Source organism: Carex rostrata, chromosome 1 (genome assembly GCF_964058835.1).
Source record: "Carex rostrata chromosome 1, lpCarRost1.2, whole genome shotgun sequence".
Lineage (NCBI taxonomy): Eukaryota > Viridiplantae > Streptophyta > Magnoliopsida > Poales > Cyperaceae > Carex > Carex rostrata.
Window position 1 is genome coordinate 10,856,607 of NC_135918.1, and position 24,245 is coordinate 10,880,851.

General features: G+C 34.5%; 4 protein-coding genes across 4 annotated transcripts; 2 read left to right on the forward strand and 2 right to left on the reverse strand.

Annotated features, from left to right (window-relative positions):
- Nucleotides 1–1,759: 1,759 nt before the first annotated feature.
- LOC144558160 (uncharacterized) lies at nt 1,760–6,070 on the forward strand. The gene is made up of 3 exons (XM_078306922.1): nt 1,760–2,128; nt 4,587–4,842; nt 5,344–6,070. Exons 1-3 carry the CDS (start codon nt 1,789–1,791, stop codon nt 5,837–5,839), a joined length of 1,092 nt encoding a protein of 363 aa, XP_078163048.1. The 5' UTR covers nt 1,760–1,788; the 3' UTR covers nt 5,840–6,070.
- Nucleotides 6,071–7,307: 1,237 nt separating this feature from the next.
- Nucleotides 7,308–7,780, reverse strand: SMP1 (seed maturation protein). The gene has a single exon (XM_078316141.1). It carries the CDS (start codon nt 7,691–7,693, stop codon nt 7,433–7,435), a length of 261 nt encoding a protein of 86 aa, XP_078172267.1. The 5' UTR covers nt 7,694–7,780; the 3' UTR covers nt 7,308–7,432.
- A 1,344-nt stretch (nt 7,781–9,124) lies between these two features.
- Nucleotides 9,125–13,445, forward strand: LOC144558169 (multiple C2 domain and transmembrane region protein 5-like). Its single transcript, XM_078306935.1, has 6 exons — nt 9,125–9,690; nt 9,791–10,236; nt 10,364–10,718; nt 10,811–11,200; nt 11,744–12,611; nt 12,904–13,445. Exons 1-6 carry the CDS (start codon nt 9,216–9,218, stop codon nt 13,193–13,195), a joined length of 2,826 nt encoding a protein of 941 aa, XP_078163061.1. The 5' UTR covers nt 9,125–9,215; the 3' UTR covers nt 13,196–13,445.
- Nucleotides 13,446–15,684: 2,239 nt separating this feature from the next.
- On the reverse strand, nt 15,685–16,517 carry LOC144558174 (ferredoxin-like). Its single transcript, XM_078306947.1, has 2 exons — nt 16,258–16,517; nt 15,685–16,174 (listed from the first exon to the last, which is right to left on the reverse strand). The coding sequence occupies exons 1-2, from the start codon at nt 16,421–16,423 to the stop codon at nt 15,885–15,887; spliced, it is 456 nt and encodes a 151-aa protein (XP_078163073.1). The 5' UTR covers nt 16,424–16,517; the 3' UTR covers nt 15,685–15,884.
- Nucleotides 16,518–24,245: the final 7,728 nt, after the last annotated feature.

Sequence of the window (24,245 nt, forward strand, 5' to 3'; positions counted from 1 at the left end):
TACTTAGTAAAATATTTTTTCATCTACCATAAACAAAATTATCTAGAAAGCAATACCACCATTTAGCCAGAAGGACCTTATTCATAAGCTTAAGATCTAAGACTCCCAAGCCTCATTGATCTTTACTTTTGCATATAATTCTCCAAGAGACTAAGACGTATTTTCTTCTAGTAGAGTTAACCCCATGTCATAAAAATTTACGTCTAATTTTATTTATTTTATATCTAATTTTTGCAGGTAATCTATATATTGATAACCAATATAAAGAAGAGTCTGGTTAGTATGACATCAGTGTCATATGACACCAACTACAAAATTGATTGGAGAGACTTCAAACGACTAATTCAAACCATTCAAACCGATTTACTTTATGAGTGACGCGTTTGCATGCAAAATATTTATTTTTCTAGTTATTTTAGCATCAAATCAAGCGGTCAAAAATGTTGAAAAATGAATGAATTAAAATTAACTTAAAAACTCACACGTTTGACCGCTTGACTAGATACTAAATAAATTCAAAAAATTATAAATGTTGCATGTAACGCACAACAAATGAAATAGATAGGTTTGAACAGTTTGGATTCACCGTTTGAAGTCGATTCGATAGGTTTTGAAGTTAGTGTTATATAGGCTGAAATGACACTGATGTCATATAGCCAAACTCTATAAAGAAATAACAGAAAGCACAAAATTTAGAAGGGTTACTCTACCCCCAAAGATAATAAAGAGTATTTTTACTCTTGCAATCTCTTTTTAATTTTATCAATTAAAAATTGTCAATCAATATCATTTAAAAATTTGTTATTAATTGATCTTGAATTAGCATTTAGTTGTCCTGGGTGCTCCTTTTCTTTGATTTTGACTGGACCTAATATTGGTGGTCCCCATGTGGCACGCGTTTTTGTCTGGTACAACAAGCAATTGCTCAAAAAAAAAAAAAAAAAAAAATTGTAGTGTGGCTCAGATGACTTGAGTTTTGATACCAAAATCGAACTCTTTATCCTCTCGGTTTCTGAAATCACAAATATTCTGCTGCGCTGAAATTCGTGCGAGCACGTTGTTTGAGAGGACGAACGGCTGGAATTTACTTGTTCAGTATATAGTATTTGTGTTTATGAAAGGGTTTTAAAAAAAAATCATCATCCTAATGAAATAGACGGCTGCAGGAGAATCAGTCTTTGATCTCTACGTACGAGGTCGCAAGTTCAAAATAAAATAAAAAATTATAAATTTAAATAATTAGGTGACTTAATCTTCAATATCTACGTACTAAAAAAATAAAATAAACGGCTGATATAAATTATGAGTTGTCTTCTGGGAATGGCTTGAAATTCACCATAATACCTTTTAAAAAAGAAATTCATGCATATATTTGGATTTGATGGACATAATTTGAACCATTAATACGAATTGAGGCCTTTATTTCCATAATATATATATATGTCGTATCTTTTTGTTTTTTCATGGGATATTTCACAAGAATTGAGGCCTTTATTTGATCGATTTATTCAAAAAAAGAAAAGAAAAGAAAAGAAAAGAAAAGAAGGCCCATTCGGCCATAGTTTGATCCAGCGAATAAACCTTCGCTTTAACGGGTAAATATTTTAACAGAGTAGTTTGGACTTGATGCAGCGCACGAACTATAGAATCAAAACGGAACTGCACTGATTCGTGCCCTGCATGAGCCAAAAGTGGTCTGTTAAAATCTTTACCCCATTAAACCCCTACCGTTCTAGTCACACCACTCCAGTGGTCGCACAAAACCTTGAGCTCACTGCTCACCCAGTAATGGCACGAGGGAGGATACCGAGACTGCCACGGGAATCCGTACCAGACGAGGTCAGACGCACTCCCACTACGAGAAAAGCTGGGAGCTCCTTTCAGCGTCGGCTCCTTGGCGGTACCATCCTCTCCAAATATCATACGCAATCTCGATTCCAGTTTAGACTAACAAAAGCTAGGGCTGGGCTTAAACCTCTCCAATTCCTTCTAAGACCTACAAAACCTAGATCTCAGGTTAAACCTCTCCATTGCTACAAGCGTCGCAAGACCCTTCTGCTCAATCCAGGCGCCGGTAGAGACTCGCTTTCGCCAGGAGTCTTTGGTGCTTCCACCGCTCCAATTCAAGGTTTGTTTGCATGTTATGAAATCCGAAATTGAATGTGTATCTTTTGTACCGATTAACTATCTCCAGCACTAATTGCTACTTTGGATTAGTTTGATAGTTTTCCAGATGCTCAGTTGTTGCCTTTTTCCCAATGATAGTTAATCTTAATGTTAATGAGGTGTTTGGTTGGGCATAAATCATACGCAATCTCCAAATACAGATTAATTAGGTCCACCTAACTAAGCCTAACTCTAAAATTGGCTCTTTAAGTTTAAACCACCTCCTCTCCAGGTGGTTTAATAGTTCCCCAATGGCCCCATTGTCAGCAACTATCCAATTTTTCCCTCCTTTCTCTCTTCTTTTGTCGATTCTATTTCTTAAGGTGGTGTTTGCTTGTGGATTAAATAGTGGAATAAGGGCTTCGTGCTTCTATTATTCCACCAAATGTGGTTTAAATGACCCGGTTTAAGATGGCATAAGCTGAACTTTAGACCGGCCTAATATGCAAAAAGTTAAGGTGCCTTAACAAGTGGTTTATCATTGAGTCCACGCTTAAACTATTTTTCCTTTTTTTACTTGACAGTATTTCTTACTAGTAACTAATTTCTAACAAGTATATGAATTTGTGTTGTATTTGTAAGCTTGCCTTAATTATCCTGTTGTATGTGCAGAAATTTCTAATCGCATATATATAGGGGTGTTCATCGGTTCGGTTCGGTTGAAACCGAACCGAACTAAGCAAACCAAACTTTTATTCCGGTTTTAAAAATAGAACCAAACCGAACCGAACCGTTTTAGCCTATCAACCGAACCGAACCGAACCAAATTTTATTTCGGTTTGTTCAGTTTGAACCGAAATTTAACTGCACATCACATAATAACCAGAAAACCGTGTATAAAAATTAACACAAAGAGCAAGTATTAAAAATAGAAATCCAGAAATCAACGTAATAACAGTACTTAGCAAGAAATCCAAAAAACCATCTCACTAATGATCTCTTTGTTCATTTCCAGAAAATCCAGTATAAAAATTAACGGGTTCAAAGAATCATCATAACCCATTATGAATTTTATGAAAAATCATCAGATCTATTGTTAAAAAGGGAAAATTACATTGTAGTCCAAAAATTATAAAAAATTGCATCATCAGCCTATTTTATTAATATCAACGTAAAAGACAAAAATATTCTAAAACTTTGCAACTTGCAAGTGAATGAGCATGATGAAGTATTCTCCAGCCTCTTGCTCTTCTCCAGCCCATTCTACCACATTCACGTAATTAATCTAATTGAACAAAAACAAAGAGAGAAAGGGCTTAACTTTCAAAGCTAATTTCAATTCTTGCGCAACTGAGAGAGCAAGGCAAAAGGGTAGCAAAGAGCCAAAGAGTCAAAGAGAAGGAAAACAATTATTGTTCAAGAAAATCAGAAAACTCAGTGAGAGAACTAGAGAAGGAAAGAGGATACTCAGAAAATTATTTCAACTTTCAAAAAGCTTGTTATTCGCAAGAGATTAAGAGAGACTGAGAGAGAGATAAAAGGGGAAGCTATAGTATCGTATCTGGGGATAGAAGAGGACATCGTGCTACTGTGCGAGACGATTCGGCGATTTGACGTTGGGGTAGGTGAAGGCGTGAAGCTGTGCGACAGGACAGGACGGGTGAAGGCGCCGCACGTGAAACCCTAGGTCCTAGTCACGCGTGTGAGTAGGAGAAGCTGGGTTTTAATCGTGTTGGGGTCGGGGGTGGGGGCTAATGAATTGAATCTGAATAGTTCGGTGGTTCAGTATAAACGGTTTTGAAATATTTAAAACCGAACCGAACCAAAGTAGTATATCGGTTCTGAAAAACAAACCGAACCGATCCAATAAACCGAAAAAACCGAACCGTTTGAACCGAACTAATTCGGTTCGGTCCAAAACCGATTAAACTAAACCGTTTGAACACCCCTACATATATGTGTTTATTTATAAATATGTTAGAAAATTTGGCTGTTTTTTTGTCCTTTCCGTATTTTTCTTATTCTTCTACTAATGCATGCAACACACTTTCTAATTTTTTTCTTCTTACATCTGGGGTGATTAGTTGTCTGGCATGGTGTGCTAGAAATATTTTACTGGTTCATTTCATGAAGTTCAAATTCTTACCAAATGAGGAACAACTTAAACCATAACATAATTTTAGACCTCAACCCAACATGAATAACTTAGGTCGGTTTAAGTTGGAATAACCAAACATGAATAGCCGGCCTAAGTTGGAATAAACAACTTAGGCCTCCAAAAACTTGCAACCAAACACCACCAAATTTATTATTCATTGGGTCTAAATAAGCAATAATAGGGAGTGATGTAATTGGTACCAGTTGTTTGGTATTGATAAAAACATTCTGTTTCAATGAAACAGGTGGCTTGCCTCCACTTTTGTATATAATAAAAATGCAATATTAGAGAGAAATTAGTGTAGTTTTGGTTTGTATTACAGGTTCCTCGGATACTGCCAACCAAAACCCAAGCTCTGTTGTAGAGGATCTGGTTCCAGCAAATGCAGGAACTAAAGAGGGGACCCCGAATTCTGAGGCATCAGTGTCGGCCACAGAAAACTATAATGCTGACCCTAACCCTAACCCTAATTCTAGCCCTAATGGGTTCCAAAAGACCGCGTCTATTTGGCAAGCAGTAGAGAAACTGAAGGTATTCAGTCAGGCCCCACAGCGACCTCATTTCACGAAACTACAAAGGTAACTCAAATGTAATTTGTGTGGTTCTTGGTACCATATTTAATTGGTACAAAAGTATTTCATTGCATGGTTCTTGTTACCAGATTAATTAATTGTGTTTTATTTTCACTTGACTTTTGCTACCACAGAACCTTTCTCATATGCATTGTACATTATTTTTTTGCAAATTGTACTGAATACTATTGCCTTTAGAACCTTTCTCATATACATTTTACAATACCAGCATCTCACTTTTTTTGGGCAAGTTGTGAGAATACCAAAATGACTAAAATGGCCGAATCAAACACCTATATGTACTGGGTCCGATTTAATTATAATTTATGCATAATCCGTGTTCCTTTCTTGCCAATCCACTTTTAAATTCTCAAGTGATTTTTACCCAACACGTCAGATCAATCAAAATTGAAATCACAAACAATATTGGCTGCAATTCACAAGAGAGTATATCTGCGCGCCACATAATACACCTATATAACAGTTTTTTCCCCTACTATATAACAGTTTATGTCCGGAGATGCGGGAAGGCATAGCATTGGGTCTCATGGTCACATATGCAAACCTGACAGACTCGATCAAAAACCTCTCTTATGATGATGATGTGGCATTGATTATGGAAAAAATATCCTGTCTCAACCCTCTTGAGGAGAATGGGTTTGACATGGGTCAGTATCGGGCCCGCCTTAGGCAACTCCTTTATATTAAGACCGAGTATACAGATTCCGAGTCACAGATCTCCAGGCTGGAGGTACAGCTGGCAGAGAAGGAGACAAAATTGGCATCTCTTAAGAAGGTTCAGTTGGAGATGGGGGATGTATCAAGAGAGATAAATCTGGCCAAGGAGAGGATTAATTTTTTGATGGTCAAGAGAGATCGGTTGTTGGATCTGACGGTAGGGAATGGCCATGAGATATCAAGACTCAAAGAGGAGATTTCGAACCTTAGGCTGAATGAATCGGCAAGGCAAGAGTTTGCATCTCTGTTAGTTAAGCCTCTGTGAGGTTTTCTTCTTCTCTTTTTTTGTAATTTTAGATGTGAATAATATCTCTTGCATGCCTGTAGTAGGCACACCCATTCAGAACACGGTTCAAGTGTTTATTTTGTCTGTGTTTAGTGGAAGGCAGTAATGTATCAATGGTTGTTGTAAGATTATGGAAGAGTTTAGTTCGGGTAATGTGAAATTGGATAGAGGCAATTTAGTTTTTTTTGGTAGACTTGGTTTCAATTTCAATTTCAATTTTAATTTCAAGAACTTGGTGTAGCCATTAGCAATGGTATGTTTGTTCACTATAGGAAATCAAATGTTTATATATTACTTGTACTAGGAGTGAAATTGGTGATGAGTCACCTTGATTTACTGTCTCAAGGTTAGGAGTGTTTATTGGATCCGGTCTATTCGGTTATAGAAATTTTAAATTCAATGATTTGGTTTTTGGGTTTAAATGATTCATTCAAAATGGTTTTGTTTTTGGGTTAAATAATTCAGTTCGATTGAATTTTTGAATTACTTCGGTTGTTTTATTTGATTTGGTTTAATATTCGACCAAACCAATCTGAATTTAATTAATATTTATTTGAGTTAATTCAATTTAATCTCTTATCGAACGAACTGATATATTTTGATGTTTATTTTTATAATTGTTAAATGTATTTGTGTATTTATTGAGTTTTTATCTTTTAAAATTTAATATTAATTATTTCAATTTAACTAAATAAATGAAAATTTACTTGAGTTATTTTTTTTGTTGACTGGTTTAATTTTAGTTTGACTATTTTAATTCGGTTTTGAACCGACCGTTTCAACCGTTCTCAACTAATATGCCAATAATTTGCTTGAAGAGAGAGTTGGTGATAAAATTCACAAAAAGCTAACAGATGCAGCATGAAAGCTAGCTGGATGTACTTGCAATATAAAGTTGCTATTTAACCTGATCTGATATAATATCATTTGTTGTATGATTTCACGAAAGTGCTTAATTATATAGTTTTGGGGTCCTGGAGGTAGAAATTCTCGTAATTACTTGAAAAGTGGCCTTGTTGAGTTGTTGTATACTTGCATGTATAATTTATGGTTATGGAAAGACTAAATACTACGCCTAAATTGCATAGGTGTATACGCGGTACAGAAAAGAGTACCAATTGTTACTTATTAGTTGCATATATGATATATAGTGTTGTTCTTGTTAATTATGTTTAAACTTTTAAAGATATCTACATCAAGTTAATTAATAATTGAGAGGACACAGCCATACATGCTGTGTGGCAGCTGCCAGCTGGTTACAAAAGGGGAAACAAAATAAAAATAATTACATAATAGATCATAAAATTAAGAACTGAGTGAGGGCTATGCCTGTATGGTAATATATTTCGGATCGACTGTACTATGAATTTATATCTTAATTTTCAAAGTTAAATTAAAGTTCAAACGGTCGAGAGCTATATCAAAGTTCAATGTCTTAAATTTTTTTCATCTTTATTTTGAACACAACCAGCATTTATTACAACTTACTATATATTATCAGTTCAGTATTAGACATAGAACCCCTAAATCATCTAAACAAGCAAGCAAACGAGTCACAGACCAAATTTATATCTAACTACCGGTTCTCTTCTCATTTCCACCTCTCTGAACTTTCACCGGATCTGCATCCTCTCCCTCATTGCGGCGTTGGTTTGCTTGGTCGGCCGTGTGCGCAATTCTATCAGCACTCTCAAAAAGGTTGACCGGCTTTGAATCGGCAATCTTACCGGCTTCTAGTGGCGTGCCGTTATGGTACCCGGTTCTCAGCATCTCGTCCTCTGACAGCCTCACCTGTGCGGCGCCATGTTTTATATCTTCTTTGCTTATTGCCATGTTCTCCTTTTATTGCTTTCCTTCCCTTTTTGTTTTTTTTTCTGTGTTCTCTATTGCTTTTCTATCCATGGAGAAAGTACAGATGCTGCTATATAGTGTAAGTAGGGGTTTAGGAGGATGGGTTTGTAGGTGACACGTGTCTCCAGTTACATGTCTACGTGGCCTTGGAAGAGGAATCCATATCCCAAGCTGGATTAACAGCTTGCACTTTTCCAGTTATTCCACAAGGATCGACAACGGTGAAGTGTTTGTTTTCTATTTTAATGTACTTAAAATTTGGTCTATTGATTTGGGCTATGGCCCATACAGTAGTGGATTGCGGCCATGTGCCATTCATTTCTTTCATTTCTGATTTTGCTCAACATTTTTCTCATCTTTTGGGTTCTTTTTATATTATCAGAGTATTCGATTTTCATTCAACCCTGAAATATCGAGATGCATGTGCATCTACTTCCAGAAAAAAAAAACATGTATTTCAAAATTACAGCAGGTGTTAGTATTATCATGCATTGCTCAAAGAAACCTGAATAAGAGTAATAATTCTTTTGTAATATTTATTTTCTCCTTATAGAGTAATATTATATGATAAATATCTGTTGCTTTAGACGATCGGAAACTTTGTTACTGTTCAGCGGCATCATCACAAGGCACAATCTGTTTGGTCATTTTACGTATGAGAGATTGCAAGTTAGAAATTATTCCATGTAGATATTACAAGTAGTAAGATAATTTGATTTCTAATCTTAACTTAAAAAAAAAAGGAAGGTCAATAACTCTTGACTATGTACTGCATTTCTTCTCATATTTTTTGTTTTTTGTTTTTTGTTTTTTTAATATATATTTTTTGGACAGTAGAAGTTGTTGGATGATTGCATACTATTAATTAAGTAGGAGACAAGGGGATTGGTGTTCCAGCAAACATCATAATGATGATAGCTTGACTCCTATTTCTTACTCAAAAAAAAAAAAAAAAAAAAAAAAAACATCATAATGATGATGATTGTGATTATGATTACTACATTATTGTTTCAAGCCATAAATTTACATTAACCAATGACTGAATTTTTGCATACTCATTTTGTTATATATGAAAAAACATAATTCTCCTTAAAAGCTATTCCCCTGGGAGATGTATCTTTTTCCAGGAAAATTTATGTTAACAATGATTATGTAATGGTGAAATGCCCTTTCCACTCACACCTAAAATATATGTAATTAAATAATATTATCAATTTTGTGTTTCTATCATCTTGCTTGACCTCTCCTTTTCCTGGTCTTGGACTGAGAGCAATGGCAAACGAATTATTGCAATGTACTATTAAATACGCTAGTGACTGTTCACCCAAATCAATTTAATGCTTCCCTCACTTAACAAACATCCTCTCAAGATAATTAATATTGCATCTCTTATACTATTATACATTTTAAATATGCTAGGCAAGACCCACAATAACAATAACACAAGTATCTATATGGAATGAAATAGATTTAAGATTTTGTGTTAAACACCTAATTAGAAAGGATGAAGGTGGCAGTGGAGGTGATAGAGGCAGCTGATTTGTTACCAAAAGATGGCCATGGTGCTTCCAATCCATTTGTCGAAATCCGTTTCAACAACGAATCACAGCGCACACAAACAAGATTCAACACGCTCTCTCCTACATGGAGCGAGACATTTTTCTTCTCTGTACCTGAGTCATCTCTTCTGGCGAATTTAACTGTCACCGCCTCTGTTTTACATGAACCGGTGAAAGGTCGCAGCCAGTTCATGGGTCAAGTTGTATTATCTGGATCCTCCTTAGGGCCCGCCATTTCGTCGTCCATCCAGTGGTTTCCCCTCGAAAAACGGTTCTTTTTTTCGCGCGTGCGTGGCGAACTCTGTCTTAAAGCATATTTTTTGGATGATGAAGATGAATTTATTACTAAAAACACATCACAAAAGAAAGAGGATGAAAAGAGCAAAACGGATACAGAACATGTCAAAACTAAGAAGCAAGGTAATGTTCTGAAAATAAAATAGAAGCGGTAACATTAGATTTTTTTTTCTTCCTGTAGTTTTTTTGTCTGATCAAAGTAAAATCAAATTATTATCAACAGATCCAGAGACGCGTGTTTTCCATGCGGTCCCAGCTGGCGGTGACAAGAAAAAAACAGCTCCATCACCATCAGGAAAAGGTGGTGGACCGGCGCAACCAGATTACAATTTAATAGATACCTCACCATCAATCCCTGCTCTAACTCGGGAGCATGTAAACAGCAAGATTTCATCAACTTACGACTTGGTAGAAGTCATGCAGTACTTGTTTGTTTATGTTATGAAGGCACGGGACCTCCCGACAAAGGACGTCACCGGATTCCTTGATCCCTATGTGGAGGTGAAATTAGGCAACTTTAAAGGAATCACAAAATTTCTCGAGAAAAACAATAACCCGGTGTGGGGCCAGGTTTTTTCCTTCTCGCAACACCAGATGCAAGCTGATTATTTTGAAGTAATTGTCAAGGATAAAGATGTGCTCTTGGATGACTATGTCGGCCGTGTAAAGGTAAATTTTTAAAAATGATCCATGAAAAATAAGTTTTTTAAGTAATGATATTTACCAGTCCAATTAATCATCTAATGATATACGCGCAAGATAAAACTCTAGTTAATTGTGGGACGACAAAATGTAGGTCAACCTTACAGATGTACCACACCGTACCGCTCCAGACGGCCCTATAGCGCCTGTGTGGCATCGGCTTGAGTACAAGGATGGATCTAAACTCAGGCATGGTGAGGTCAATTTTGCTGCCTGGTTCGGAACGCAAGCCGATGAAAGTTTTCCCGATGCATGGCAATCTGATGCACATGACGTGAATTACATGGGAGTGATAAACACGAGATCAAAGGTGTACTTCACACCTAGGATGGCATACTTGCGTATATCAGTGCTGGAGGCACAGGATCTTGTGCCAATCGATAAATCCAAACCATTGAATGCAACATTAAAGGTTCAATATGGTCAACAATCCCGTAAAACAAAACCAGGTACAATTTAAGAATAACACTGAAAGTATTTGAGAATGATACACAATTCATTATTTCAATAAATGGTAAAAAGAAGTATTTGAAAAGTACAGCTGGGTCAGCGAATCCAGCATGGAAGGAAGATATCTTGTTTGTCGCGTGTCCGCCATTCAAAGAGCTGCTCATTATAACAGTCGAGAATTCTGGTCAATCACTGGGACGATTATTCGTACCGCTCTCCAGTGTGGCAAGGAATGATCAAGGGAAGAGAATACCCCCGAAATGGTACAACCTTCTATCACCTGATGCCACAATTGATGAGGCGAAGAGAGAAGAGAGGTTCTCTAGCAAGATCCATCTCAAGATCACTTTAGACACTGGTTACCATGTAATAGAGGAGTCTGTGCAATACAGTAGCGATTTCCAGCCTGCTTCGAAGAAAATTCAGAAATCTGCCATTGGATTGCTTGAGCTTGGCATTCTATCGGCACGCAATCTGAGCGGTAATTACGTGTACTGAATCGATAAATAATTAACAATAAACCATCTTTAAATAGAAGAGTGAGGCTATGATACTATCCATAGCTCATATTGGTTTGTACTTTGGATCAGTATTCTCGTATTTGAAGTTTTTATATTGAGCTATTGGTTTGTACTTTGGATCAATATTCTCGTATTTGAAGTTCTACCGTTCGACATGATTAATTGCCATATGAAAATGTACTTGCATACAAAAGTTTACATTTTTTTTTAAATCTTTTTACTATTTTTGTAGATATTTAGAAAATCACTTAATCTAAAAAATTTAGACCATTCAAAAGTAGTATTTTCTACTTATTTAAAAAATTGTAAGATAATAGTAAAAAATGTAAAATTTTATCTACCAGTACATTTTCATATGAATATCATGTTGAATGGCTCAGATGTTTGGGCTTTGAAAACAGAGATATTTATTCCGTGCTATGCATAGTACCATAACCACACTCCTTAACAGCATTTCTGTTAATAAAAACAACTTGAGCTCTGAATTAAATATAACATGACAGGTGTCAAAGCCCCATACTGTGTAGCCAGATACGGACCTAAATGGGTGCGAACCAGAACTCTCCTTAGCACAAATTCGCCACGATGGAACGAGCAATACACCTGGGAGGTATTTGACCCGTGCACAGTCATAACCGTGGCTGTGTTCGATAATGGCCATGTCAGTGACAAAGGAGGCACCGATAAAAAAATTGGCAAGGTACGGATACGTATCTCCTTACTACAAACCAACAGAGTGTACACTCATTTCTTCCCCCTAGTGATACTGCAACCCTCCGGTTTGAAAAAGAACGGGGAGCTACATCTTGCGGTGCGTTTCACGTGCACCGCTTGGGTAAACATGTTGCTTCAGTACAGCAAGACGCGGCTCCCAAAAATGCACTATTCACAGCCAATTTCAATCATGCAACAAGAACAACTACGCGCTCGGGCAGTTGCCCTTGTTACAGAGAGACTTGGCCGTGCTGAGCCTCCTTTACGAAAAGAGGTTGTGGATTACATTCTTGAAGTACCTTCAAACATGTGGAGCATGCGAAAATCCAAGGCCAATTTCTATAGGGTTACTTCATTGATGTCGAGTTTTTCCTCGATAGGCAAATGGATCGATAGCATACTTAAGTGGAAGAACACTTTTACAACCTTACTAGTTCATGTCCTCTTCATTACCCTAGTTTTCTTTCCCGAGTTGATCTTGCCGACCGTTTTTTTGTACCTGTTTGCGGTTGGGGTGTTTAATTATCGGTTCAAGCCGAAACGTCCAGTGCACCTTGACCCAAGGTTATCTCAGGCTGACGTGGCACATCAGGATGAGCTAGACGAAGAGTTTGACACATTCCCTACTTCAAAGAATATGGACACTGTCAGGTTCAGGTACTTAAATTAGCAAATTAATCTAGATCATTATTCTGTATAATATTTCTTATTTACAATTGAGCAAATTAATCTAGAACAGTGTTCCGTATCATAATATGACTGATTAAACAAGAAATGTTTATTGTTTATAATTTTCCTTCTCTGTTTCAACATGCTATCAGCAAAATTGAAAATAGATTAGGCAGGTTAATTTATATTTATATAATTATACATTACATAATATTATGATGCTTTTAATTAGCTTAACGAAACTACATAAATTAATGGTTCTTGTAATACATAATTTTAGGTATGATAGGTTAAGAACTGTTGTGGGGCGGATACAGACAGTTGCAGGAGACATCGCAACACAGGGGGAGAGGTTCAACGCACTGCTGAGCTGGCGAGACCGAAGGGCGACATGGATATTTATCATCTTTTCTCTGCTACTGGCAGTGGTGGTTTTTGTAACTCCATTTCAGGTGATGGCATTGCTGGTTGGTCTATACATTTTGCGGCACCCGAAATTTCGTAGCAAATCGCCTTCCCCGAGTTTTAACTTTTATAAGAGGTTGCCTTCAAGAGCTGACACGCTTCTCTGACTTTGATTTTAAATTGTTGAAATAGAAAAAAGGGATATGCATGATTCATGCTTTGTGCTTCTCCAAGAAGTTGAAAGAAAAACATGATTTGAAGCACAAGTCTATTGTAAAGCTTTTCGGCAAAACCTTGCTTAATTTGTTGAATTTACATGCACAATAAAGTAACTAAACATGTTATTATTGAATTTCCTGTGTAATTATTTTAAACTGATCCCTGACAAGAAAAATGTCACTGCAATTATAGTGAAAATCTATCTCTCAAATTTTAATTACTATCTAAATTGAATAATTTCAACTTTTTCCATCCATCTATTCTGATGCAAAAATATTAATTTCAATAGCTGAGGAGTCAAATCTGGAACATTCAATTATTATTCCAGTACCAAATTGCAAATCAAAAGCATTTGTTTAATAGTTTCTTTGTCAAAGTAGCAGTCTGTTCAATCAATCCTCTTTAGCTCAAGATAATTGACATATCAACCAAATTTGTTTCAGAAAATATCAGTGATCTGTTTAATTTCCATTTCTTTACTTTTAGAACCAACTAACTTTATGTTATTAACTAGGAAAAAACTTGATTAACATAAACACGTAAATATAAAGATTATCATTGCTTACTAATTCAAGAGACCCAGTTTTTAGTTAGTGACAGAAGGTAATGTCACATAGGGGTCTGAAATCCGTATGATTTTTTTTTATGAATATTAAAATTTAGAAAAATAAACTCCACATTTCTTCTTCTTCTTCAAAAAAAAAAAAAAATACTAATTCAAGGTTTTGGGCTTCTACTTGACCTTCCTAAAGTTGTATAAAAGGCCCTCTACAGGAAAGCCCAAAATCAGATAGTTTAGATTTATATAAAAAAAAATATTTACTTCTAAAAAACAAAATGTAATTCACCTGTTTAATGTTAGTGGGTTGTTTTCTGTGTGTATATATATTGGCATACATTTGTTGTCATCCCTTTAATATATATAAACAAATACAGACTCAAGAAAGATGGAATGAATTTGACTTTACAAAATATGCGTTTTGACCAAAATAAGGAAAAATTAGTGAATTTACCCATAGAGGACATGAAATATTATAAAAGAAAAGAAAAGGAATATAAATATAAATATTTTAAAAATGTTCTCGTTATGGTTTAGCCTTTCATTGATGCATTATTATAAATTTGACACAATCATTTATTAGTGTGTCATATATAGCTGAAGTGCTTGACAGGGACAAATACTAGCAAACACATAAATCCAGAGCAATACAGAGAAGGACAGAGCAGAGGCTGTACATTGCAGGGTGGTGCATTTGTTCCCTCTCCATCCCTTTCAATTACTTTTTGTATAGGATATTTTCAATGGCCGAACTAGAAAACTGAAATTGAAAGGGATGAAAAATTTAATATAGTATAATTTTATTTTATAAGGAATTGAAAGGGCTGAAATATTTAATATAGCGTAATTTAATTTTATAAGGAAGACTAAAAATTCTTGATGTATATAAAAATTACAACATAATTACAAATATTTAATTTATAGGAGCGCTTAGGACCCCTATCCTTATTACCTTCTGCCTCTGGATAATTTTAGCATACATTCAATATTGGGTAACTAAACTTTGTGTTTTATTACGCTCGAGTTTGATTTGTCTTTTTGTTGTTAATATTGAACTTTTTATTTATCTCAATCAAGTCGCTCTATAATTTTTCCATCCAAAATATTGAACTTTTTATTTAACTCAACAAGGCGTTTAATTAATAGTCGTTGTTCAGTTGTTCTTTTTGAATGAGAGATACGTATAACCGTAAGACAACAATTTTCCCTACTGTAAAATTTATACAGCTCTTTATATAAAGTCCCAAATATCCGTGATTAGTCCATTATTAATTTTTAATTTTTGTTAATTATTTTTTCGGTATTAATGACCCTCGGCAAAAACTCTAGTGCAATTAAACTCCTTTCATTCACCACAAGGCAAATATTAATTGTAGGATAATTATGCTACAATATTTTTCTTAGAAAAAGATGGTCTAAAGGCTAAAGCTTTCTAAATTTTTAATGTCTTTCAAAAAAATTCATCCGAATTTTGAACATGAGAATATTACCCTTCGCTATTTAATATCTTAATTGTGCTACAATATTATATTGTACATAACTTTTATGGTACGCATACTCTGGTAACAATTGTCAAATTTAGATTTTAGAGAGCGGTCTAATTAAGGAGTGATAAATACAAAAATAAAATAAAATAACATAGACCTGATAAATACTAAAAGAAGCAACAAACCATGTCCACTATGTCTTCATTTTAAAATTTTAAGATTTAAAATTGAAATATCATCAAAATACAAACTTTTAGATGTATTCCACTATTGATTGTAGAACCTTTCCCAAATTAAATTCAGCAATTTTAATTCCAATAATTAAACACAGATCTGGACCGGAAAAGAAAGATGTTATGGTGGTCTGTTGTAAAAATGAATTAACGGAAAAGAAGGCAAGTAATTACGGTTTAATTATTCCTTCAGATACAAAACAGGCAAGAGTTTGATGCAACCATCAAATATTACTCCTTTTAAGTCTTATACCTCAAAAAACAATTCCTCACATAATTAATTAACTAACCCCAAGACATTGAAAAGCACTTGCATATATCTTGTTATAATTAATTAATTAATTAATGAATTAATTAATTAGCCAGTGAGTTCTTCCTCCTTGTGGGTCTCGAGGACGAGATCGGATTTTGGGTATGCGACGCATGTAAGCACCCAGCCGGCTGCTATCTGGTCGTCGTCTAAGAAGCTACCGTCAGATTGGTCTACTTCTCCAGACACGACTTTGGCAGCGCATGAGGAGCAGGAGCCGGCTCTGCAGGAGTATGGCAGGTCAATCCCCTCCTCCTCTGCATGGTCTAAAACGTAGATGTCCTCTGGCACCTCTAGGTTCACCTCCCCTTCTGGAGTTATCAACTTCACATTGAACGCTGTACGTAATTAAAACTTTAATAAGTTTATTTTAAAGTTGATATATAACTCCACATATATATGAAAATTAATTGTACCGTACCTGCTGGCACCACCAAGGATCCAATCTTGCCTCTGCTGGCAATTGCTTCTTTGTTCAACCCAAAGCTGACACGCGACACACTGTTGCCGGGAGCCTGGGGGCGGGCGAAAGGAACAGTGGAGATGGATAGAGCAGTGGCGGTGGCGGTGGCGGTTGAGGCTGCCATATATGTTGGTCCTTAATTAATTACAAAAGATAATTTAATTTAGGTCAGTGCAGACTGTTGGTGTGTGAGGCTGTGAGCTGAGAGGAAGTGATGAAGAACGTAACTACCGAGTAATTAATGAAGGGATGGTAAGGGACAGGATGGGGGTAATGAAGGGATCCCAGGGATGACACGTGGCGGCATTTTAGTGGATGGAGGCTTGTGTCTTTTGAGATTGCGTTCAGGAGGTTCACAGGATGCTGATGAGCTGCTTTAAGGATGGATATGGTCCATCTATACTTTACATACACATGGCTTTGCATTTAATATTTATACTTCGATCTGTTGCCATGATCGAACTTCACAAATTAATTAATCATTACTGATAATTACCTTGTCAGCAACAGTAGTGTTAGTACAAGCTCAAATTTGTTCTCCAAACACATTTTAATATGAAAATTATGTTGAACGGTTCAGATCATCTCTTTGAACTTTAGAAATGATGATATGAGACTCAAGTAAAACCCCCTTCCCAAAATAACTAATGTCTATCTCATTAGATATTATATTATTAAGGGAAAGAAGTAATAAAAGAGAAAACACACCGCCAGATACACTGATATTGGAACAAGTTCAATTTTTACAACCTATCTCCATCGTACACTTCTTTTTTAAGGATCAAATTAAAAGAAAAAAAATCTATCACACAAAATAAAAAATAAAAATAAAAACAAACACCAAAAAGAATCTTGGTTCCTTGTTCCAGATTTTTCATCAGAAAAGTCTCCTTCGATTCATAGGAAACATTTCTCGTTGGTTGAAACAAATTGTGGTGCCAAAAAAGTTCAATATATACAAAGGGGTTGGCTAATATCAAATCGATTGTTTCTAAGGTCTCGTGCAACTAAGTCGTTTTTTAATTTTCAAAGTTTAAAACGTCGATCTGAACCGTTCAAGTTAATCTATATATTAAAATGTGCTTAGAGACCAAATTTTATTTTTTTTGGAATTTTTTTACTATTTATTAAGCCCACTTTGAAAATTGGTGATCCAACGGTGGCTTAATAAAACAGTAAATTCAGAAACCACCGTTGGATCAGCGATTTTCAAAGTGTCAAAAAAAAAACTTAATAAATAGGAAATAAATTTTGAAAAATATAAAATTTGGTCTCCAAGAACATTTTAATATATATATCAACTTGAACGGTTCAAATCGACATTTTGAACTTTAAAAATTTAAAAATAACTTAGTTACATGAGACTTTAGAAACAATCAATTTGATATTAGCTAAATGCAGAAACAGGTCTATGCAATTATGCACTCCCTCGTACCCACCTCCAACGAATTTGATGCCACGTGTCAGTATCGCAACCATACATTATCTCGTCCTATTTTGCTCCTTACATTCCCTTACCCCCAAATTAAAGACTCTATCCTAATTAAGTTTGTATACAGTACACCACCTCCGTTTAAAATACTGACAAAGTAATTGACATCCCCTAACACTCAACCCCAAATTAAGCACCAGATGGCCACCTCAGCCACCACTACTCTATCTCTCACAAGTTTGTATACAGTCGACATGAAATGTAGCAGCACATCACATGTCGATTTCGGTCTGAACAAATTAAGAGGATACATGTAGCTAGCCAAGAGGGGCAAGGTGACATGTATCATATGACAACATACAATGTCAAATTGGCAAGAAATTGATAACACCGGATGGCGAGGTCAGAGGTGCCTGATAATGTCTTCACTGACCTAACATTCTTGTGCCGCACCGGTTCCTACGTACTTCTCCTGTGCCGGAAAGATCGTGTCTGGCGAGTTAGACCAGTCTGATGGCTGCTTTTTGGATGACGACCAGACCACGGCTGGGTACGTGCTGACACGTATGCACCGCATTTCCCAAGGATGAAGAAATTAATGCAAGCTAGATAGCTTTGTAAAATGTAAATGGCCTACCAGTTATTTAGAGCATGTAAGGTACTAGAGGGGGTGATATTGAAGAGATCATGGATTTGAATTCTTTATGTAATTAATGATGTTTTTTTTTCTTGAGTAAAGTAACTGATGATGGACTGTTATATATTGATTTGTATTGAAAAAAAAAAATATATAGCTTCTTTTGTTTCTCAAAATTGGAATTGGAATGAACGACTGAGGTTAGTCATTCTACAAGTCTTTTCCAGTTTTTGGTGAAACTGAGAGGTTAGCTATAAATAATTTGATTAAAAAAAATACAAATATCCAAATTAATTAAGGATAACATTTTAAAACTTCAAGGACACAATATATACTAAATATATTTCACTGGCATCATCGTCACACCCTTTCGCTCTGGAATAGCGTGTTATTCCGTCAAAATAATTCCACTCCTTTTTGGCGATTGTGCTGTGCATCAGCTGGAATATTCAATCTGAAATGGAAGTTGCCAAACAATTCCACTCCTTTTTTTTCTTGGGCCAAATGCTGTCTATTCTTTTGTGCTGGGTCACAATTGGGCTTCATTGGCTTTATGTTATGATTTACAATTGGGCTTCATTGGGCTTCATTGGGTTTATGCATGATTTTCGGCTCACAAGTGTGCGCTGTTGTTGTCCCGAATATTTAATTGTTTGAGCTCGGGTACACATTGAGCGTAAGATATGGACATGACAAACTGTTGTGTCAAAATGTGTACCTTTTAATATTTAATATTTTAATATTTTAAGTTTTCAAAAAATAATTATTTACAAGTAGAAACTAATTATAAGGAGTTAGTTCTTGATATGTACAGGGGTTATTTCTGAATAGAAAATACACATGCTGCTGACCTTAATTAGTTTCACAAATTGCCATTAGCTCTGTGATATCTCACATACAGAGAAAAAGGACTCAATTGTGGATACTAACTGTTGGAATTTTGGGTATGTAAATTATTTTAATGTGACGAAGGGATGCGTCGAAGTGATGTGTTGTAGAGATCGATATCTTTTTTCGATGAAGAGATGTGTCTTAAAAAAGACATCTTTTTGCGAAATAATATGTTATTTTGCGAGAGTCTCTTCATCTTTTATAAATAGGATGACATATTTCAATTATTTCTAACACTAACATTAGAACTTTCTAAATTTGAATTGGAGAATCAAAATTAAAAAATAATCCATTGTAAATCAGAATTATTAAATATTTGTTAGTCATAACATTTTCATGTGTAGAATGTTGTGAGTTAGAAATCTAGTATTAACTGAGATTATAAATTGAAAAAGAAAAAAGATTCTGAGTTCTTCCCTTTGCTATATAAGAAATCTCAAATATTTATCCATTTTTCTCGGTTCAATACTTCAATCCGAATTTTTTATTAATAGAAAAAAAAATTAAAATATCGAAAAACAGTATTACTTTTGAATTTTATCCAAAACTAAGTAGAACGGGTTGTGTAAACCCGTCCCACCGGACGGGCCTATTTAACCCGTCCCGATTAATCCTAATCTGCCCCCTTTTGCCGTAATAAAAAAAAAAAAGACACCCGGACGGGTTTAGAGGACCCGTCTCGAAAAAAAAAAAAAGAAGGAAAAACGCGGACGGGTTAAGGCGTCCCGTCCATACGCAAAAAAAAAAAAAAAAATTAACCCGGACGGGTTAAGACACCCCGTCCTGTCCCCAGCGCGTAAAACCCCCCTCCCTTCCCTTTCGCTTTCGCTCTGCCCTCCTCACCCGCTCTTCCTTTTCCTTCTGTCGGACCCAGCAAAGCAAACCTCGGACCCAGCAAAGCAAACCGGACGAAGGGAAGCTCGAGGACGGACTAACACAATCCGTCCGGATTTCACCTTGGTGGCTGTGGTTCTTCATTTCCATTCCTCATTGAAGGTTTTTTTTTTTTTTTTTTATATAACTAAAATAAATTAGTGTTAAAATCTGTTAATTAATAATAATTTATATTTTGATTTGTTATCAAATTATTAATTATAGTAAATTTTATTAATTTGTTAACTGCATTTTTAAAAAACTAATAAATTAGGGTTTTAGAATTTGGAAAAATTAATTTATTTTTAAACTCATTTGATATGGTATAAATTAATTTAGTTTAAATTAGTTCATAGCATAGAATTGAGAGTGTTGATTAGGGGTGTTCAAATGGTAAAAATTTAAAACCGAAATAACTAAACCGACTGAATTTTCATATAATATGAATTTGATCGGAACCACCCCGGTTTATTTGTTAATACCCCGGTTTATGAACACCCCTAGTGTTGATAGCATTATTTTAATTATTCTTGAGATTAACTATCTACTCTCAATTATTAGTTGCAATTTATTAGATATGAATAATTCATAGGATTATTTTGACAATATTCTAGCCTAAAGTTCATAGTTCATTAATTTTAGATTTTTTGGTAATACAAGTAATTTAGGTAATGTAGGTACTTATTTTTCTAATCTATTATGAAAATAAATTGAATTAATTAGATTTCATTTTATTAGTTTGGTAAGTGTATTTTGCAAGAAGTGATAAATTAGATAATTTATTCATCTCGTATTTTATTTATTTCTCAATTCATTTTATTTAGTTCGGATAGGGTTCAAAGAAACTGGGATCCGCATAGTTACCACTATATTGGGTATGTCGAGGGTCTTGCCTCGGTGTTTGTTGTGTCTGATAGGGTTCGAATAAACTGGGACCCGCATAGTTATCACTATAATGGGTCTGTCGAGGTTCTAGATTTGTTTCCGGCACCATACTATTAACGAATAACTGCGGTTGTATTTCACCGATGATTGGAACCAACTCAATGTATAAATCGAGAAAAGTATACTGGGTTTGGGCACACATACTTTGGATATAAATACCTCTCCAACTCTGATCGCACACAATTTCAATTTTCTCATAATAACATCGGGCTGTTGTACCAACATTAACCCGTGCATGTGCTTTTAGGTTATACTCATTCTCAGAATATCCAAGTTGGCGATAAATTTCACCTTTCACATCATACCAACCGTATTCATCAGTCACACTCAATGAGAATCGAGGACTAATACTATACTCTACTCCTTTACGACCGTGTCGTATTTTACCACCAAAATAAATTCTCAGCATCAACATGATTATTTTTTTTATAAATTAACCTACACAATAATGAATAAATTACATGTTATTATTACATTAATAAAAACTAATATTAATTAAATTATTTTACAAAAATTACTGAATGACATAGCAGAAAATAACAAAATCATTTAATTGAACAAATATAAAGTTCAATAATTACGTAAAAACAAATTAAATTTGATAACATTTTAGTGATACCATTACAAAATTTACCTATTGAAATATATTCGTAACTAATATTAATTAAATAAAAATTACATAACCTACACAATAATGAATAAATTACATATTATTATTATTACGTTAATAAAAACTAATATTAATTAAATTATTTTATAAAAATTACTGAATGATATAGCATAAAATATAATTGAGTTACCTGTTTGAAATTTGATTTTGCAATTAATAACTTCTTTCTGTCTCTGTTTGAACGTCTTCTGCTGTCTGACTGAAAATGAGGGAGCTTTCTGCGCGAAGTAGAATGAAAATGAGAGCTCTCTGCGCAGAGGAGGCTAATAAGTGGACGGGACGGGTTTAACAAAACCGTTCGGGGTATTAATTTTTTTTTTAAAACGCGGGACGGGTTCAAGCAGACCGTCCATAGTTTTTTTTTTTTACGGGTCGGGACGGATTTAAGAATCCCGTCCAGCGTTTTTTTTTTTTCCGGAGGGACGGAACCATTAAACCCGTCCAGATTTTTTTTTTTTCCGTGATGCTGGTTAGGGATTAACGATGATTAACCGGGACGGGTTTACAGAGCCCGATCTACTTAGTTTTCGCAAAAACTCAAAAGTTATGTTGTTTTTAAATATTTATTTTATTTTATTTCTATTAATAAAAAAACCGGATACTTCAATTCTCCTCTTAGTTAAAATAATTAAACTTTGTCCTTTCAGATTCAAATCTCAAAAAAAAAGAATCATTATCGGCTAATTAATGGCAATTTGTATAACATCAATAATAGTAGAGGCAAAGTAACGATCACTAGGACAAAATCATTCTCGGCTTACCCACCAATAAGTGCTGCTATATGACTTATTAATGTATAAGATATTCAGAAAAGAATGCGACTCTTTTTAAAAGTAAATAAATAAATAAAATATTGCACACAGGAAGAATCCAATTAACAGCACAGATACTTTTCCAGTTGCAGATATACTTCAAGCAAGGGATGTTCTGTAGCGCCAGCTCCCGCCATTTTTATTAATACCCAACATTAAAAATAAAATTATAGATATATATAGCTTAGCTGGGTATTTACAAAAATATCCAGACTGGTCATTTTTTGCCCAGTTTTGAATTTAAATTAGGACCGGCCATAAACGTCAGGAGGTTTTTTTTTCTTTAAATATTTATTAGATTTCTTCTTTTAATGTATAATTAGCATTATTATACTAAAATATGCTAAATTACAAATTACACTAAGAGAGACAATATCTTCACTGAAAAGACGAAAAACGATGACAAAACTTCAAACGGCCATAAAATAGCACTCAAGTATCCAATTTTAGTAAATGACCACTTTTCAGAAAAGTTTGCGAAAAGATGCATGTGTAGGTGACCGCTTTGCCTTTTTCAAAATTCAGGATTGCCAAAAAAATAAAGGGAAGAGCCTCAAAACTTGAGTTGAAGTTTCCGATTAAGATTTTCATTTCTATTTTTCGATCTAAGTAGCCTAAAAACTTGTAGAATCCCAATTTACTATTTTTGAAAATTTGTTTACTATTTTTCATGATTTATGAAAGATGGCACAAAATCGGCCTAATTTAATATAATTTAGCATATTTTAATGTAATTTAACATAATTTCAAGTAATTTAACGCATTTTAGTAAAAAGAAGCGGTCCCATTTTAAATTTAAAACCTGCCAAAAAATAACGTATTTGGGCATTTTTAAAAATATTAAGAAAACATGAGTAATTATGTTATTTTGTATTTAATATTGGATATTAATAAAAATGGCGGCGCCAAGTCCTCACTGTTGTTTTTATTTTCATTAATATAAAATTAAATTATAGAAAATAAGTTCATTGGATTCTTTGAGTATTTATAGAGATGGAATTAATTGTTTGGTCCCTGTATGATACTTATTACAGAAATTTAGAAACTATATAGACCGTCAAAATCGAGTCCCCCACTGAAATCACATAAATTAAATCCCTACATAGCTCATAGCTCATAGCATAGGCTGTCCAATCGACCTTTTCTCTTCGGACATGCATTTATAGAAATTAAAGGGACCAATAATTCGGTTTATCTACGGTTTCAAAAATATAATCCATCCCTATCCAATAAATTCTTTTTCTCTCCATCCTATCTAGTTTGGAAAAATCATAATAAAGGAAGGTTATATTTTCTTTTGCTAGAACTTGCCATATTTTAATGGAACATAAAGAACAATGGAAAAAGCAACATAAAAAGTTATTGCATATTCTATTATTCTCCTAATGCTTCCATCCATGATACTAGTAAGTATTATTATAGGGACCTGATTTTTATTTTATTTTAAAGTCATTTTCTGTGCACTAATTAGCTGGGCTATGTTATTTTTTCTTGGAAATTTTAAATATTTATATATGAATTTAACAGTCATATTTTCACATAATTCGTTTTGTCCTTAACATTTTAATCATCACAAAAAAATTAAAAAAGTTTGTTTTTCTTCTCCACAAATAAATGTTTCTAACATCTAAATTCAACATTTTTCACACCTTAATTTTAGTCATTCTCACACTTCTTTTCAATTAA